The sequence below is a fragment of the Argiope bruennichi genome, chromosome 9 (assembly GCF_947563725.1).
Source record: "Argiope bruennichi chromosome 9, qqArgBrue1.1, whole genome shotgun sequence".
NCBI classification, from domain to species: Eukaryota; Metazoa; Arthropoda; class Arachnida; order Araneae; family Araneidae; genus Argiope; species Argiope bruennichi.
Genome location: NC_079159.1, coordinates 76,751,399 through 76,771,425, shown reverse-complemented (window position 1 = coordinate 76,771,425; position 20,027 = coordinate 76,751,399). Strand labels below are relative to the sequence as shown.

General features: G+C 30.4%; 1 protein-coding gene across 1 annotated transcript; it reads right to left on the bottom strand.

Moving 5' to 3' along the window:
• Positions 1-6,297: 6,297 nt before the first annotated feature.
• LOC129983969 (N-acetyltransferase 9-like protein) lies at positions 6,298-19,970 on the bottom strand. Its single transcript, XM_056093700.1, has 8 exons — positions 19,452-19,970; positions 18,265-18,374; positions 16,569-16,625; positions 15,279-15,359; positions 13,674-13,733; positions 13,344-13,438; positions 12,593-12,681; positions 6,298-9,645 (listed from the first exon to the last, which is right to left on the bottom strand). The coding sequence occupies exons 1-8, from the start codon at positions 19,526-19,528 to the stop codon at positions 9,603-9,605; spliced, it is 612 nt and encodes a 203-aa protein (XP_055949675.1). The 5' UTR covers positions 19,529-19,970; the 3' UTR covers positions 6,298-9,602.
• Between the last annotated feature and the right edge of the window lie 57 nt (positions 19,971-20,027).

Sequence of the window (20,027 nt, the reverse complement as noted above, 5' to 3'; positions counted from 1 at the left end):
TTTCTTGACTTTTTATTTTGTTGATCTGATTATCATTTTTTGAAAAACTTTGCATTTGCAGGTGCAAATACATTTTTCTAGGGTGCGTAGTGTCATGAAAAGTGCTTAAATTTGAAAGCCATTTTTAAGCACCTTAAACGTGCTTAATTTTCAGAAGAGGTCTTTAAAAAGTGCTTAATTTTCGCGTGAAGACAAAGAAAGTTTTCGTTTTGTTTTGTTTCCTGCAAGTTGAATATGATAATTCGAGATCATGGTCTTAATGGTTTGTTTAAGGGATGTATCAAAGAAAACCAACTAAAGGGAAGAATTCTAAGAAGTACTCCAGAGATTCTAGCACATATTAAGATAACGCTTAGTGATTCTTTCCCCCCCCTCCTTACTCGGCTTTTTTCCCCCTCCCATTTTCTTCAATAATGTGCATTGCCATTTATTATAGTCTGTGTATTTTCTGTAGGCGGTTGAAGGTCACATTTCCTACCTCGTTATTGGTTGCCTGCCTCGCAACGCTGAAGCAGATAAACGTCACTTTTTTTTTTTTTTTTTACACAGCTGTTAAGGTATTCCTGAAACGTACTGGCATGGGGGAAAAACAAGCTTTGTCGTAACCATGGCAACGGAGAAAGAGTGAAAAGTAGGGAAAACGAGTGTCCTTGAAACGCCTACAAAAATTACACAGACTATAAAATACTGGAATAGTTATCTGGAAAGGACAGTGCAAAATGCGTACTATGCCATTGTTGTTGTTGCTAATCTCCTTGGTCTGACGTAGTCAGACCAAATCCAAAAATCCGTTGATAAGAAGAAAGTCAAAAACGAGGAAGGGAGAAGAATAAATTTCTCCCCAATGAAATCCTAAACAGTCCAGAATATGTTCAGCAGAGACCTGATGCTGGCAGCATTACGGGCAAAGAGGGTAAAATTTTTCACCCTGAGAAAAGAAAAGACATTTAAGGTGGACACTGGCAAGGCGCGACAGGCAAGTGTTGGTTTTTCTATCACAAGGAAGATTTAAGGACTGCCCCGACTTATTGGCTCTGTACCAATCATGAGTAGGGGGAACCATCCAATTCTTATTTAGGAATTTCGCCTGAGAGAACAGTTCTAAGTGTGTGAGCTCAGCAGAAGATGAAGTCGCTAGGCTGCTTCCTTTCTTTGCAAGCCTGTCTGCTATTTCGTTACCAAGTAGATCCACATGAGATGGGATCTACTGGAAATGAATATCATGTTGAAGTGAAATCAGCTTCAACTTCTGAAGAATAGACAAGCTTGCTTTATCTCCAACATAGGTCCAATTGTTAAGGTGTTCCATTGAGCTGCGGCTATCAGTAAGAATCCAAAGGTTCTTATAATTATTTTCGTGTAAAATTTTCTTAAGTCCCTCATCGATTGCTAAAAGTTCGCTTCTAAAAACGGAGCAGAAGTCCGAAGGATTTCGCTGACATAGAAAAAAACTAGACTGAGGAGTTACAATATAGATGCCACTACCTGCAGAATTGTCGATTTTGCTGCCGTCAGTATACAATTTAATGTCACATTTAGGGATTTTATTAATGACTTCCAAGGCCAATTGTCTAAGGTATTCTGACGCATTTTCCTTTTTATTAATGGAAACAGGAAGGTTGAAATGAAAGTGAACCCTGGTAAGTTCTTCAGTAGGATTCATACAGGAGTGAAGAGAATGTGGCTCTACATTTTTAGGAATTATATTCTGAGACAAGACTTGACTAAAGGGGCTATTTTTCTTGAGTCTCTGGAGGTTAGTCCAATTTCTTAGGTATTTTGAGGTGTTGTCTTGAATGCCATAACTGGAAAGTTTGTTGAAATATTTGATAAGGTTAGCATGCCTTCTAACATGGAGAGGTTTAAGGTCGGCTTCATAAAGGACAATGTCTGAGGGGCAACTTCGTTTCAGACCAGTTATTATACGAGCTGCACTCAGCTGAACCTGTTCAAGTTTCTACAAGTTGGAAACAGAGGCACAGCAATAAATTAGGAATCCATATTCAAGTAAAGGTCTGATGATAGGTAGTTCTAAGGGTAGTCGCGTCAGCTCCCCAGTCTCTACCTGCAATATATTGAAGGATGTTTAATCGTTTTCTTGCTTTTGAGACTATGTAATCAATGTGCTTATTACCTGTAAGTTCAGAATCCAAAACAAATCCTAAATACTTTGAGTGTTTTTCATATGCAAGTTGTACTATGCCATACTTCGTATAAATGCCTTTTACAGGTATTGTAATTGTACTATATCGAATTGCGGTACGTAATTACTTTAGTCAATCTCATGAAATCTAGTATGATGAAATTTTAACTTGAAGCCTTAAATTTTCAATGGTCGTGATATCTTTCGCTGTATTTTTTGAATGCCCCGATCCATTTGAGCATTTTTATTTGTTGGACTAATCTTGCCAAATTTGTTTTGACTAAGAAAAAAAAAAAAAAAAAACTGTTGGATCTGGTATTTAAATATTTTTTTTAAAAAAGTTAAGATTTCTGTTTCTGGATTTAGGTTTTATCATTTTTTTTTTCTTTTTATAGTTCTCATAGAAATTTTTTCCCCAATAAAATCAATCTTTATATATAAAGTCTTGTCCTGAGCAACGGCCAGCATTAAGCTATTGAAGTTAGGAGCATGAAAGTTGGGAAGTTATTTTTTGAGCGTTAGCGGCACCCTAAGAACGGAATTCTCAAACTTTTAATTTGAAGTTTAATTAAAAAATAGAATTTTAATGTGTTTTTATAACATCAAAGCATATTATCGCATAAAAATTATTTTAAAGGTTGAAAAAGAATAGCCTTTGAAGAAACAAATTTTGTTTGGTTGAATGTAATTTTTAAAAAATAAATTCTGAGAAATTAGTTTTAGACGCAGTTTATAACAAAGATTTTTATTATAATGAAATTTAAAATGATAGAGCTTCTTCGAATCGTTGAATCACATTATTCTGCAGCTGTTAAAACTGTAGTAAAAGAAGGGGGGGGGGTGCTTTCTTTGCTTTTATTTAAACTTAAAAAAAAAAAAAAAGCTTGTTAATGAATAAAATTTATTTGATTAGTTTTGTTAAATTTTGAAGCCATGCGATATATTGTCCCGCTCTGGCTTCAAGAATGACATTTTTTAAAAAAATGCTTCAGTTAGGATTATTACTTTCTGTATACAAAACTTAGAGAAAATATTGTCATTGTCAAATTCGAACTCGAGATTTTAATGAATTGCCACGTTTCATACCTCTTTGAATTCTAAAACACATTTCCGTAAAATGTTTATCTGTAATAACGATAACAAAAACTCTGAGCTAGATGGATGAAATTTGTTATAAAGTCTTCACACCAAACTTATAGATTTCGATCAAATTTTCAGCAACATCCGTTTAGAGGAAATTGTTTGTCTGACTGTTCGAATATAACTTAGCAAAACGAAGAGAGCTAAATAGTTAAAATTTAATACACAGATTTAGTATCCTGTTGTGTAAACATCTGTCAAATTTTGAACCAAATCCAACAAGGGGTTCGCCACATGTCTGTCTACTTTCAGAAATATGTAAATGCGATAACTCATAAATATAGCAAATTTGGTATGTAATTTTGTGACTATAAGTGTAGTTTTGAGTCAAATTTTTGTTTTAATCGGGGAAAATGCGTCTAAAATCCAAATTTGCATTTCGGATACTTCCGACCTCTTGCCAGAGATTAATCTCAAAACATTTGCCAACGATCAGACAATAGAATCAGTAAAAATATTTAATTCACGCCTAGTGTTAATATTCCATAACGTACGCCAATGCCGCACAACGCGTTTTCCGGCAATATGCGAGAAAGTTTTAGGGAGACGCCCTGACTGATTTATTTCCCTTTTATTTCTAACTACAGAGCTGATTAATTAAGAATTTTTGCTTGTAGATTAAAAAGCAGGTTTTTATTAAATTTTAGGAATGTTAAACATTCAAAAAAGACTTTTACTGCTCTTTAGGAATAAGAAGCGATAGAGCAATTTCTTTTTAATCCGATCGTTTGTGAACGCTGCTATTATTTTCTATTAAAAAATTATTTTAAAAACTCATTTAGAACATGGCATTGTTCTATCATCAATTTCAGTTCATTTTGGCCAGTTGTATGATGATAGCCATAGGAATGCTGTAGTTTTTAGCTTCATAAGATTGCAAATAAAATTACTTAATAGAATGAGTACTACTTAATTCTCTTTCCACCCCAGCCATGTTGTATCTTAATTGTTGTTGCTTATATAAAAATCAAATACAAAATTTGTGGTCATGCAGAGCTTCTGCATCTTTATTGGCATTTTCAGAAATGATATATATATCTGATATTTTATTTTAATTTTAAGAAATGTTGGAAAAGCTCACAGACCTTTATTGTTAATCTTATAAAATTAACTTAATTTTTTTTGGTATTAATAGTTTTTTTTTCTTTCATTTTTATAATCATTTCTATGCTTTTGATAAATCCAAAAAGGTATAATTTTATTATAGAAAATGTTGTGCAAATACAGAAATAGATATCAAAATTTAAAAAATAAACATTTAAAATTAATTTTTTAAGAATTTTTTTTCAATAAAAATTATGCATTATTAAAAAAAAAACAGAAGAAAAAAAAATACTACGCTTGGAAAACATGCAGTTTACATATGCATATTTATACAAAGGTGCTTCATTTTGGGGGCTAAGGTGCTTACTTTTTTCGGCAGGTTATCACTACGCACTCTGTTTCCTAATTTGTGATAGCAGTTGTGTCAGCGTATTAATCATAAGGAGATTAAATTTCAAGTATGATTCATCGGCTACCTTTAACTTTCTTTACCTTGTTAAAGTTTGATGAGCAGTCAATACATATAATTCAAATAGTATTTTAGTAGGTGATTAACTAGTGAAATGATCAGTAGTTTTAAGTTTGTCATTCCATTTTATGATAGAAGTGTTTCAGGTGTGAATTAATAAAAACTTTTTAGTAAATTGTTGAAAAACAAATAGTTCTCACAGATGAGCTTATTCGAATGTAAAAACATATTAAATTGAATTAAAGTTAAGGCAAATTTTATTCTTAATACAATTGTTATTTAAATATTCACTTACTTTGTACTGTGTTTATCATAGCATAAAATAATAGGTTAAAAAAGCATTTTACCTTTAGTATAAAACATACCAAATAAGGCAGAGATGCATGTTATTTATGTTTAATTGCATGATGATATAAAATAAATTAGACTTGTAGCTTTATTGGCTAATTGCCTTCATTTTCTTAAATTTTCTTATAATCTCAGTTGTATTTGATTTCTTCATGTCATTAATGCCTTATTTTGTAAAAATTTTTAGCCATGAAAGACATTGATTTATTCAAGAAAAATTTCATGAATTATCTTCAGCTTTTGAAATTTTCAGAAGTGACATAGTTTCTCAGCAAAACTGCTTTAAATATTATTATTTAAGTCAATAACTGTCATTTCTGAGGAATCAAGTCATATAAGAAAAATTCTACTAATATTGAAATTTAATATGAATATGATAGTAATATCAATTTATTTTTTCTTTCATCTTTTCTACTACATCAGTCTATTATAAACAGAAGGTGCATTTTACTTAAAATATTTCCATATTTTAAGCAACCCATAGTATAACTTTATTCTAAAACAGGGTGTGCAAAAATTGTTAAAAATCCTTAATCGTTGTCCTTAAAAATTGCTTATTTTTACTTGTTCTTATGTGAGGGCCTTCAAAGTGCTTTACTTTTTGCATTGTCTGATCTCTTAATGTTTTACAGGGAATTTTTCGGAATCCGGAGATAAGATTTTAAGAAAAAACTGGCAGTATGGGAAAAATGTATTAATTGTTTTATTCTTTCACCATTTGTTTGTATTGATAGGGAAATCCTCACTAGTATAATTTTATGTATTAATGTAAAACCACTTGATTTAGTTTTTAGCAGTAACTACAGCTCATCATTGCTTTTTTTGCATAGCATTAGCTAGTTATATTTCATCATCATTTAATGAATCACCATTAACGAATTATTTGTATTTGTCCTTCAGATCATTTTTGTGCAAATGTTTAGAATTTTTTAACAGTATGCTGGAAAATATTTAATTCACTGTGAAATTTTAAGTTTTCCCAAAATAAAAGGAAAGCAAAATGTTGTGCTCCAAATTATAGATCATTTGTTATTCTTGCCAAAACATACAAGAACTAAATTAATGCTTTAAAAAAAATCGATTTTTATTTTCGTGTATACATTTTTTTTAAACGTATTAATTGTAATAATCAAAAAATTTAAGCTTTTGCCCCATCTTCATGATATAAACATCTGAAAAACATTTTTGGAATTATGTCCGTCTGTAAACATAACTCAAAAGCTCTTGGAATTCGAATTTCTTAATAATAAATGCAGATTGTGAAAAATGCATTTCTTTCAAAATTTGATAGCAATTTTTTGAAGGGGGGGGGGGGTCCCAATACAAGTAAATGCGATAACTTCAAAAATCAAAGAGCTAAATCGTTAAAATTTGATAAAAAAAAAATTTAGCATTTAAAGTATATCCCATATCAAATTTTGAACTACACTGCTTGATAATTGCTAAGGAACAGTTATGTTTTTCGGAATAATTAAGTATAGACAATGATTGAAGAAATGGAACTTAAGTACATATTTAGTAGGGAGGATGTGCATTTATTATAGTGCAAAATGCTGCAGATATCGACACATCGAAGAATTAAAAACTTAAAAATAAAAAAATGCTCCTTGGATGATTTCCAAACAGCTCCACAAAAATTGATCTTCAGGTCAGAATGATGCAGACATGAGTACCTTAGTAAGATGTGTGATGGCCACGGACACCAATGCACATTTTGCATCTGTTCTCCATGCTGTCCACTAAACTATCGATGAGTTCTTGGGGGATATTGTCCCACTCCTCTCTCAAGGCGATTTTGAGCTCTTGCACTATTCGGGGAGGGATGGTTCTTTGTGAAACACATTTGCCAAGAGCATCCCAAGCATATTCAATGGGATTTAGGTCGGGAGAGTAAGCAGACCATTGCATACGGACAATATTTTCTCTTTGCAGTGTGTCCGATACCTCAACGCTTTTGTATGGCGAGCATTATCGTCCATAAACAAAAAGTCTGGACCTACAGCACCCCTAAAAAGACGAACATGATCCAGAATAACCTCTCTACAATACCGTTGCGATGTAACGCTTCCACGCTCAAAGATGCGAAGCGGTGTTCTGCCATTGTGCATGATGCCTGCCCACACCATCACGCCTGGGCCGTACCGATCACGTTCACTAACAAACTGTTGTACATAACGTGTTCCACGCTTTCTCCACAGTAATTGGTGGCCAGAATCTCTTGTCACACTGAAACAAGATTCGTCTGAGATCATCACTCTAGACAAATTTTGGAAATCCCAACCAACATGTTCCTTACAAAAGTGTAATCTCTCACGACGATGGCGTGGTTGAAGTGGAATGCAACGAACAGGCTTCCGTGCATACAAACCAACTTGATTTAATCACCGTGAGATTGTTCTTGCAAAAACATGCGTACCAGTAGCGGTTGCAAGGTTTGCAGCTATCTGGGAAAGAGTTAAATTTCTGTTCCTTTTTGCGTTCCTTTACATAGCGATCTTCTAAAGGTGTGGTGTTCCTACCACAACCCCCGACATACTTTTGCAGAGCATTTCCACCTTCAGCGGTCTTCTTTAATCGCGAGATGACGCTATTTGATACATCCATTGCAGCAGCTACATTGGTGACACTTTGACCTGCTTTCAGTCGTCCACGATTGTGAGCATTCAAATGATGTCTTACATTTTGCTCTTAATTATTGCAAGAACCAAACAGAATTTCAGGGAAAAAACTTTTATATCATCCTGCACTACTTGGGTCAAACATAAAACAGCATGAATTTTTGTAGGAATCATGAGCTTGTATGCAATATCTTTTATACAGATAACGAGTCCTGATCTACCACGCCCTCTCAACTTGAATTTACTTTTATTGGCCAGCTGTCTGAGACGTGATTTTGCATAAATCACTTGTTCCTTAGCAGTTGTCAAGCAGTGTAGAACCATCAATTTATTTGTATATTTGCATGAATGAAAACATTATAACAAAAAAGGAAAACAATTTAGTGAAATGAAATTTTGACAAAATATCGTTCTTAAAATTGTATCTTAAATTTTAGAATCAGTTGGCTGAACACAAAATTTCTTAAATGTCTACCAGTTATACTATTTTTTGAAGCACAAAATACTCCTGAGTAGTACTGAAAATAAAAATCCGAATACGTGTGATTTTCATGACCTTGCCTAAAATCTGTAATTTTTAAGCTGGAGGGAAGAATGGTAATTCTTCCTCTCTAGTGCAAGTTCCTCTTTAGTGCAATTTAAGGCAATAAAGTCTTGGAAAGACATTTTCCTGTGGTTTTACTTATATTGCAGAATTTATTGTTTCTTCAAATCGTCAAAGTGACAGTTCACTTCTGCTTTTTTATTTCATTATTATTATTTTTTACTTATTTATTATAATTTTTTTTGCAATATTTTTTTGAAAGAAAATTTTTCAGTTGAAATTATTTTTTCGGTACAAAAAGTGCTTGGTGTGCTAATGAGCATATAATGTGTAGAGCATAAAAAAATAAAAGGAGTCATATCGTACTGAAGACGATTTGGTCTTAACAGCAGTGCTTAACACTTTAGTCGCGGCAATAGCGCGCCTTTGTCCCACCATCTGCGCTTATATATAATAATTATATATATTGTTACAAATCTGTAACTTTGCTACCCGGCATGAATAGTGTCATCGTGAGAAAGACCGTTGTAAGATCTGTGCTGAGCAGCTGCCGTAAATGACCTGAGAGCTTGGCGACGAATTTGGCGACTAAATGGTTACTACTGGAAAGTTCGAGAACTTTCACGATCCATCCACTAAGATCCGAGATACAGCCAGGTGCGCCCTGATTGGTCTGAAGATTCCAGCCCCGCCTCCCGGAACTATAAAAGACAGGCAATCTGAATCTGGGAAGATGTAGTGTGGATCGTCAAAAGCTGTGTGTGTGAGAGAGGATTCGGAGTCGCCGACAAATAAGATAAATTAGAGGATGAGACAGCAAACAAACTGCTGAACTATAGCAATTAAATGCGCTGAGTAATTACAATTGATTAGCGGTATTTGTTGTAGAAGAAAAATTTTGTAACAATATAATTCTTTCTTATATATAATATATAAGACAATGCAATAATACAGAAAAACCTTGAGCAGAGGACGAGTTATCTCATCCCTGGTGCATAGCGAATATTCCTGGAAGACGAGTTATCTCGTCCCTCGCGCTGAAAGTGTTAAAACAGGCCCAAACAAGGGATGGGCCATGGACATTCCCAGTCCTGGTGCTAAACAAAATTTATACTTTTCGATTCACCTCTAGGGACTGAGCAATGCGAAATCTGATGCGAAATCTAAGAAAATTCTTTTCATTTGGTCCTGAATAAATTAGTAGCATAGTTGAAGGCAACCAGCTGAAATGATACACCAACAACCATCCCATGAAATGGTCCTCATACATGGTCAATACATTGTGTCCACCACAAGCTAGAAACAGAGTAACAACTTTTCGTGCAGAGCCTCTTGCTTGCTGTTAAGGAAGAGAAAAAAAGAAGTAAAATTGGAGCAAAGTATAAACAAAAAAAAAAAAAAAAAACAAAAAAAAAAGTCAGATCATTACTATACCTAGGGGTTGTATAATGTCTATTATATTTAAAGGATATGGTTGCTAATGGTTAAATGTCAAAAATAAATTATTTCTCCCCTGAATATTAGGAAAATTAAATTTTCATTACTTTTACACTCGGATTACTATGAAGTGGGGGTTAGTCTCTATGAAATTCAACGGTTTACAACAGATTTTTATTACTATATTTTAAAAATAAATTCTTATTATTTTTTAATAAGAATTTTTTTTTAAATCATCAATTTATAAAAATCACATTGCAGTCTATTTTTGGGCAACAAGGTTAGCTTTCTGTATATCATTAACTTGACTGTAATGAAAAATGCAATTTCTTCATTGATCATATCCTTGAAATATATAGAGGGTGGTTATAATTAAAGTGCAAGTGTTCGAAGGACTGTAAAAGAAAAACTACTTGGAATATGTTGAAGAAATTTGGTTATATATTATATTTACAAGATGGGAAAATGAATCACACAATAAACAATTTTAGTTCATTTTTTGCAATAGATGGCGCTGTAGATTATTAAAACGTTGTTTTTGCTCTATATTATGTCAAAACGAATACCACTACAATTTTAAAATCATTATGCTGATAAAAGTAATGTATCTTTAAGCTATAGCCATGGCTTTGTCAAAGATAGAATGTGCTCTGTTAGTAAAATGTTATTACCAAAAGAATAGCAATTGTAGTGATTGGATTTTGAAGCGTTAGGAAATAAACGTTCATAGATGGCGCTAGAAAACTAGCGCGAGTGTAATTAAAAGAGTGATGTCATTCGAGTGTTTGCTCTTGGAGGAGGAGTTACTGAGCAGAGTAACTCGAACGAATCTGCAATAAATTTGTTAAGTTTTCTATTTGCATATTTATTGAAAGCACTCACGAACCAGCCACGACAGCAATTATAGTGCTGCTTTGAAAGAATATCGCCGTCTTAAAAATTTGAGAAAAGAACCGATGTTAGTGAATGGCTTAAAGAAAATGATAAATAAATTTGAAGCTACAGGCGAACTCGGAGTGCTCCTTGAAACTAGAGGAAGAATATCTGTGCATCAGGAAGCTGTGGAAGAGATTAAGGAAGCAATTGATCCAGGGTTAGTGGATCAGCTACCTGTAAGCGCTAGAAGTGTAGCAAGGACTTTATCAAAACCATGAGCGACCGTATGCAAGGTCTTGCGCTACATTTTAAGATGCTATCCGTACAAAATTAAAATTTTGCAGCACTTGCAACCAGGCGATTCCCTTCAAAGAATTGATTTTGTCAACTTCATTCTTGCCAAAATTGATGGACTGATCATGGATTCGAAAAATTTTGTGAACTGATGAAGCGCATTTTACTTTATCCGGACAAGTCAACACCCATAACTGTAGGATATGGGGCTCATCAAACGCGCATACTGTTTTTGGGTAACCCTTGCATTTGGTTTGGTATGACTGCTGACTCTATTATTAGTCCATTTTTTTTTCGAAGATCTTACACCAACAGGGTTAGTTCGCTGCACCGTAGCAGGTACTAGTTACACTCAAATTTTAGAAAGTAATATGATCCCTGCTTTGCAAGACAGAAACTGCGTCGATTCAACAATATTCATGCAAGATGGAGCACCACCTCACATTGCTCATTTGTTACACAACTAATGAACTTTTAGTGAGGATCGTACACACTAAAAGTTTTGTTACACAACTAAAGTAAAAAACATTTGTTACACAACTAATGAACTTCGCCGAACTTTTAGTGAGGATCGTATAGTTAGCAGATGTATAGTATAGTTTTCACCTGATTTGAACCTTGCGCTTTTGGCTGTGGGGATATTTAAATGATGGCGTCTACAAGGACAAACCTAACTCTGCTGTTGCTTTAAAAAGCAGCATTACTAGACATGTCCTAGAAATTCATCAGGAAGCATTACGTGCTACTGTGAATCACGCTGCCTTGAGTCTACAGCATTTAATAGAACTTGAAGGATAAAGAACAAATATTGTAATACATTACACATTTCATATTTTAACAAAGAAAAATGTTATAATTACAATTATAAAATATTGTCATTAAAAAGCGCCACCTATGACAAAAAGTTGAACTAATTTTTTTTATTATGTAATTTATTTCTCCATGTAGTAAATATAACATATACCAAATTTCTTCAACATACTCCAATAGTTTTTCTTTTACAGTCCTTCAAACACTTGTACTTTAATTATAACCATCCTATATATATACTTAAACACACATAATTTTGAAGCAGTTTCGTGACCGAAGAGAGAAGACACTTTTGTAATTTTAAAACTTCGCTTTATTCTATCCCGGGAAGCATAATTTATGTACAAGAAGCGAGAAAAAAACACATCCGTACATAGCATGACACAAGAATGAAAGAGAAAGGTGCAAATGAAATATTTATCCCCATGATTTTATACTGCGAGATTCTGATAAGGATTTCTTTATATGTTGTTGATTTAAATAAGGGAAATATAGGGATCTTTTAAAGGAATGCGGTTAGATCAACAAATTTTTATTCCTTCACTCTGAGCGTGGAAACTTGTCATTTTCAGCAATTTTACAGAGCTCTGTTGCATTAATTAAATAAAAAAGGTGGAATTGGATCAGGAAATAAGAGAACATTTTAAAATGAAATTAATGTGGGCTAAATTAAGATAAAAATTAGGAAATTAATTAGGATTTAACTTAGATTTAGAGATATCATTACATATATATATATATATATATATATAAACCCCACATTTTCATGCTTAGTTAAGTGGAAATGGAAGCATCAATAATAATTTATATAAAATATAAAATTAATTTATTTAAAAAATAAGAATCATTTATAGCTTTCTATTGTGTACATTTCAGTATTAGATACTAATTCCTCTCTCCATTTCTCACTACATTGGCACACCATTTCGATTTCTTGGAATACTTCACTTTTGTTAACCTAAAATTAAAGAAAGCTCTATGAATACAATATATATTTCTAAAGGCAGTTTTGTTAAATGCATCAGAACATTTTATAGTAGAATGAAATTTTTATAAACTAAAACCAGTAAAAAGAAAAAATATTTTTGTTATATTGTTTCAAGATCCAGAATTTTCACAAACTGCAAATTATAATATTTTACATATTTACTAAGTTCATAAAGGAATTTATCTTCAGACAATTTTTAAATATTAATGTAAAAACATTTAAAAAATTAGTAATGTGTTTGGAGGTAACACTTTAATATATTATATTAATGTTTTACATCAAAACACATTTAAATTTGTGAAGTACTAAACAAAATAGTTTAATTATATTAATATCTCTTTTCAAAACAATATTTGGGTTATTTCAGAATGGATTTTATAATTTTGAAGCCCTTTTAAATGACGAGGATGACATCTGAGCAGACGCTTCTCCCCAAACTTCACATAAAAAAAAGAGAATGTTTGACCCATGATGTTAAATTTTACATGTAAAGCCTGACATACACAACACAAATGTAATGGAATCAGGTTTTGAAGTACAGCCTTTTTGTCCTGAGGCCAAGTCCTTACCACTAGGTCACCATAGCTCTCTAATGAAATATAACATCACAGTAGAAAAGAAATGAAGCTTACTTCAACAAATCCAATGCTGCTAAATAATTTCAAACTTGCATCATTTTTCATCTTTATCTTTGCAATAAATTTAGTAATTGATAAAACTTCCAATCCTGTAAATAAGTAAAGTAAGATTGTTTCCAAACTTTTTTTCAATAAATAAATTAAAATAAAGATCATTTTATTGTTTTAGAAATTTATGAAATATTTCAAAAACAATATTAAAACAGATCAATGGGTCAAAACATCAAAATCAAATATTTGTTAGTATGAATTTAATATTTAAATCCTTTGAACTTTTTTTTTCATTCTACACATTTATAATTTAATCTATATAAATATACTTACCATATCTTAACATAAACAATAATGCTTCTTTTCCTTTGCCTTTGGAGCGATGAGAAGGATCTGCAAATGTTTACAAAATATGCAATTAATTATAAATTTTTTAAAGTTATACAAATCAATTAGTGCAAATAAATTGTTTTTAAAGTATGTAAACAATACAAATAAATGGGGTTTTTTTTTGTGCTACTAAAATAACCTAACATTCAGTAAGGTTTTTGTCACATTTATATAATTGTGCAAATATAATATTTTACTATTTTCATGCAGTAACTTTTTTTCTTTAATGCATTATTTTTGACTGAGATGGAAATGGATCCAATAGAAATACTAAAATTTATAAAAGCTTCCTTGTAATTTTTAGAAAATGATAGAATGTTTCTAATTATATATAATAATTGGCTCATATCTAAATTTAATGGTATTGTTCATGATCACATAACTTACAGCAAATATATCATGCTATTATATGGGCATAAGCATGGCTATGGAAGAGGGTATAATGTAATAGCACAACAAAATTAATAATATAGACATATATGTTATTCAATTTTTATATTTATGATAGAAAATTTTAAATAAAATTTTGTGATTAATAACTGGATAATTGAAGATTTACTACAACTGTAAAAAAACTAGTTATGAACAATTCCATTATTGTATATAAGATTCCTTTTGTAATATAAAATCTATTTTGTATTAAAAATGAGAAAAAAATAACACTCATATTGATAAAAAGTAGCAAGATAAATTAATAAAAATATCAAGAAAGTTCATGGTAAAAGTTTATGAAATAAAAACTTATATTTCTTAGGCAGCATAACTAAATTTTAACAAACATATGTGGGAATAAATTAGAATAAAAAGTTTTACATTAATTGGCAGAAAATTTTTTAAAAATTAAAATTTTCTAATAAAATATTTGTATATTTGTAAACAGGTCAATATTGTTTATACAAATTTTGAAAGTTTTGTAAACATGATCTGAAATGCAATGAATTCCTCTTCTCTCACAATTTAGTGAGAGAGATGGGTTCTGATAACAATATCTAATTTAAATTCTGTAATAGTGAAAAATTATAGAGAAAATAAGGAATAAAATTTGGAATGAAATTTTATACCAAAGGTAAAATTTAAAAAATTAATCAACAGAGCTTTTCTTTTTGCTGAACAATTTTAATTGCTATAATTAAAAGTAAAATAAAAAGCTGAAATGCATAGTTCTAAATGCTACTAAGTGCTTTAAGCAATTTTCATGCAGAAAATAGATTAGACATTAAATGCAGCATCATTTAATGTCTTTGTAGATAAAGGAAATGATCAATTAAATCAATTACAAACATGAATAATTTAAATTTATATGTATGAGTATGGTGAAGGAACATAATAAAGAGGTTGCTTAAACCTATGCTATTGAAATATGTCATTATAAAAAACAATCAAAAGTCTAAATTTTAATCTTATGTATTAATTATTCCATTTGAGAAACTGTATTAGTAAATACTTTTATTTTTTTTACTAATCCAATGAATGAAATAAAATGAGATATTTAAAAAAAATGAGCAATTATCATGCCTTTATTGGACAGATATACAATTATATACATACCTGCTATCATAACTTCAATTTCAGCTCCGTGAATATCATCTGGGTCATTAAGATACATATTCACATCTCCAATCATGGCTTCTAAATGGAAATGAAACAAAATGCCCAGTTTTTATTCATCAATGAAATTTAAACCATTTTCATTGTTTAATCAAATATTTTATTTCATTGTTAAAATTTAAAGGAAAAAAAATTGTTGCTTATTATTTAGCCTAAAGTTTCAAAAATATAGCTATACAAAAATAATTTTTATACTAATTTAACTAATTTAAAATGTAAAAAAAAAAAAAATCAATTATTTCAATTTAGATGCCATGCAATTTTTACCTGAAATTTGACATTTTTTATTTAGGAATAAGAAAGTTACAGTGCTGCAAAAGATACTGTGCAATCAGAAGATAGATTACTCAGTCAGTTACATTTTTTAATGGTACAATGATGTTATGAGAGATTCCAATAGGAAATAAAATAATATAAACATAATAATATCATTTAGCTAAATACTTAACAAAACAGATATCAAGGTATTTAGAAACAACAACAACATGGTTTTAATACTTGACACAATTTGATGTTTAAAAATAGATGTTAAAGAAACCAATATGAGTATGATATTTAATTATAATTAAACACAACCAATTTATTGGTGAACTAATTTGTTGTCAAAGGTGACAAACTAACCATAAAGGCTACATTGATTTGTAAAGGATACATTGATTTAAAAGAAATAAAAAATATAAACTGTATGACAATGATACAAGATTCCTCTGACAGATATTATCTGTTAAGAAATAATATTATGCAGCATAAAATTTACTGGAAAATTTGCAAAACTGAAATGGCATTTTAAAAGCATAGTTATAATTTACTTATAATAAAGAACATATATAGTTCTATTATTATGAAATGTTGAATTTCTATGGTTAGAAGTGCAAGTCATTATAAAAAATTAAGAAGAACCCTTTGGTATACTATATTTATCTTTTTTTTTGTAGCGTGTCCAATATATGATATAATAATGTCTTCTAAATATCAAAATCTCAAAATCTTATACTGTTAAATATGTTGTACATATTATTAAATGTCAGGTATTAGTAAATAAAAAGACATAATGTGAAGAATGAGCTTATATTTAATTATAAATAATATTTTATAAGTATTAACTGTTACTAGCACTAAGTAATATTCTTGATGGACAAGATATCTTATCAAAACTTCTATGAGCAAGTTAAATACAATTTTATTAAAAATTATATTTGTAAGTTTACTGAAATTCAAAACACAAGCTACCTATTTCATTGCAGGTGTCTTCTAATATTTTCTTGTCTAAAACTATGAAAGTGCACTCTGAAAATAATGAAGACATTTAAATTAAATTTTTATTTACAAAAAGAGAGAGAAAGAGATTTTTTAAAAAAAGATACAAAACTTTTTGGAATGGTAGTTTTGAACCATCATTAGAGCTAATTAATGCATAACCACTATGAAATTACAGTAATCCAATTCTTTAGTTTATAATTACTAATTCATTTAATTTTGTATACTATCATAAATTTCATCAACAATTTAATGCATCTTTCCTTTTAGAATTTATAATTTTCAAAGAAAACTTAGAGGAAAATAGTATACAATTCTTCATAAAAGAAGAAAATTTATAAAAGTATGCTTTTGAAATCAGTACCAATTCAATTCAGTGCTTTGAGATTTATGCTTGCCATTCAGCTGCTTTACAGTACCAATTTCTTATTGTTAGGTACAGGCAATAACAAAGTGTATTTGCTTCCACTACATAGTTTGTAAAAAACGGAAGGTGCTGTTAATAATACAATATAAAGGATATTACAAGCAGAGTTTTAAAAAATTGTTACAAATCTGAAATGTTGCTTCCCAGCATGGTTGGTTCTATCACTGGAAAGACCGTTTTACGATCAGCTCTGTTGGATGCTGATCGGAAACCGAATCGGTGCTCTCAGGGGTTGACGACGAATTTGGCGACAAAATAGATAATACTGGAATCTTCTAGAATTTAAGTAATTGGGCTAATAGGAATCGTGATAAGCCTGATTGTTCCAGGACCTTCTCTGCCTGCCTCCAGGAACTATAAAAAGGCAGTCTCAAGCCGAAATCAGCCGTGAATCGAGTCGGTGTCATGGGAAGAGACAGTGAATAGTTGGATCAGTCTAGCGAAGCACAAGCGTTGTGCGGAGCTCACACAATTGCTGAATTGAGCTGTGTGCCGAGTCCTGGTGTTTATTGTGGAAGCAGCATCGAGTCGTGTGTGAAGTAGCCAGTCATGTAATAGAGAGTCAGAAGTTGGATAAAGCTAAAGCAAGGAGACAGTGCTATGCCACTTTGTGTACTGTAGTTGTTATAACTATTGATTACTACTTGTGGGCAACTGTTTGTTATAGTGTGCTGCTGTGTTCATCTCGGCTGTATATTTATTGTCTGTGTATTAGTGTCTTCGTGTTTAATAAAGATCATTATCGTTTGTTACTGTGGCCTGTTGATTGTGTTTCTTCATCGACCAGCAAATCGCAAAAAAGAACCCCGAAGTTCCGTAACAGCATTAAAACCTTTCTTTTTCTTAAATAAATATGAAACTAACATTCTTAATGCATACAAATTTTAATCTTATATTTATATTATTTTTTTATGTTTAATTGCAATAGTCTGATTTTTTTAGAAAAGAGAGTAAAGGTTGGTGGAAATATAAACAACAAAAATTATTTTACAGTTAAAAACTATTTAAAATTAGCAATTGCTTTATTATAAATTATTTGCTCAAACTTGCTATCAGAAACTTAATTTTTATTTACTAATAATTAAATTATTCAAAGTTAGTTTTCTAAAAAAAGGCAAAGTTCAAATTATGTCAAAATATATCATTGTATAATGCATTATAAAGTACAGCAGCTCTTGAGCTACAATGCACAAGTCACCACTGAAAAACATGTACAATTTTCATAAAATTATAACACCTAACTATCTTCATCTTCAAACCAAGATTGTTGCATTTCATATTCTTGCTCCAAAGTCAATGGTTCTGAAGCTGTTAGTTCCAAAAGCTCTGGACTTTGCATCCAAACATGATATCTGAGAGAAATAAAATGAAAAAAATTTCATCTTTATTCTACCTTAAATAACTAAATTGATTTAATCAAATAAGATCATTTAAACAAAAGTTGTGATTTCTGGTATTTAATTGAGAAATATCTTTTTATAGTGTTTCCATATTAATTCCAAATGTTTATTTGAAGCCAACAATCAGTGAACATTATGAAAAATAATAAATTACTGTGTCAGATATGCTTTATAATAAATAAATAATTAAAATAATTAATCAATGGATTACAGTTTAGCATTTTGAACAATCAATAATGCACACTTAATATGAAATTAATTTGAACACCGTATTCAATTCAAATATTTTTAATATACAAAAAGTTCCAGTATAGATATATTTAATTTAAAACAGTATTTAGGTCTTCAAAACGATTTTTCTGCCAATTTCAATAAGTAATAGATAACAAGATCTAGTAAAAGCAATAATGTTTGAAGTAACTGCAAATATAAAGGTTTTGGTCTTAAAAAAATTCTTATAATTTAAAAAATAGAATGAAAGTAACTATCACGACAAATCCTTATAAATGTGAAATATTACTTTTTAGATGATGCAGTAATTGGAAAGTTGTATGCAAAACCAGTAAATGCAATGTGAAGTTAAAGAAAAAAAATCATATTCTTTGTTTTTAACAAGAAATAATGATTCATTGTCAAAGCTCTAAAATTAAGTAAACTTTTATGTAAAACGCTTTATGAAAGTACATCAAGAACTAAATAAACTTGAATAACAAAAGTATATATGATTTTATTAGAAATTGTTATTTATGCAAAAATGACGCCTCCTATAAGTAAGTTTTACTTATTGAAACAAACATATACAGAAAAATGAAATTAGTATTCAGACAAATGAGACGCTAATCACAAATTAGAAAGTCTAATGTGGCAGCAGCTTTAAAATCAATGTCTACACCATCATTAGGAAAGAAACAAAATCTTTAAATAGTTTTAGCAAATGAACTGAAACAATATTAATATGGATTTTTACTATTACATTTAAATAAACAATTATAGAGCATTCTATTCAAAATATATTAAATCCTTACTCACTTTTCTACATGCATTTTCTTGTATGGCACCAACACTATTTTATCACCAAGAATTTTAATACATGAATTAATTTTCATGTTTTTAACTTACAATTTCTTTTTCTAAATATATGAATGTTGTTGCGATTTTATGAGCCAAATATAAATAAAAAGATAACTATCAATGGATTTCAGTCATTTTAAACGAAATATAGACGAGAAACATTGGTGGACTATTCTTGATTTTTGCGTTTGTATTTTCCTTTTCTCTTAATTTTCTTCTTTTTAATTTCTAGGAAGGAATGAGGTTTGTTTTCCGGCGTATGCTCCTGAACGGATTCTTAGCTTGTGCCGGGATAACAACAATCAAAACACGAATATCACAAAAAAATTTCTAAATATTAGAAGATGATCTGTTTCAAAACAATAGCAGACGAAAATCAGTTTTAAATTTTGTGCAGTTTCATTTACAGTTAAATAAGGTATAATACGTCTTGTAAAGAATGAATAAGATATTTATTCCATATTGCTGCAGAAAATTTTAATGTATCAATTAATGGCATGATTGAAAATTCAAATTTATAAAAATTTAAAATGT

Excerpts from the sequence above, each read along its gene's own strand:
- LOC129983969 (XM_056093700.1), bottom strand. The coding sequence starts at position 19,528 with ATGAAAATTAATTCATGTATTAAAATTCTTGGTGATAAAATAGTGTTG. Across the intron at positions 18,375-19,451 it reads AAGAAAATGCATGTAGAAAA|ATATCATGTTTGGATGCAAA; the intron begins GTGAGTAAGGAT and ends TATTTCTCTCAG. Across the intron at positions 12,682-13,343 it reads GCAGCATTGGATTTGTTGAA|GTTAACAAAAGTGAAGTATT; the intron begins GTAAGCTTCATT and ends CTTTAATTTTAG.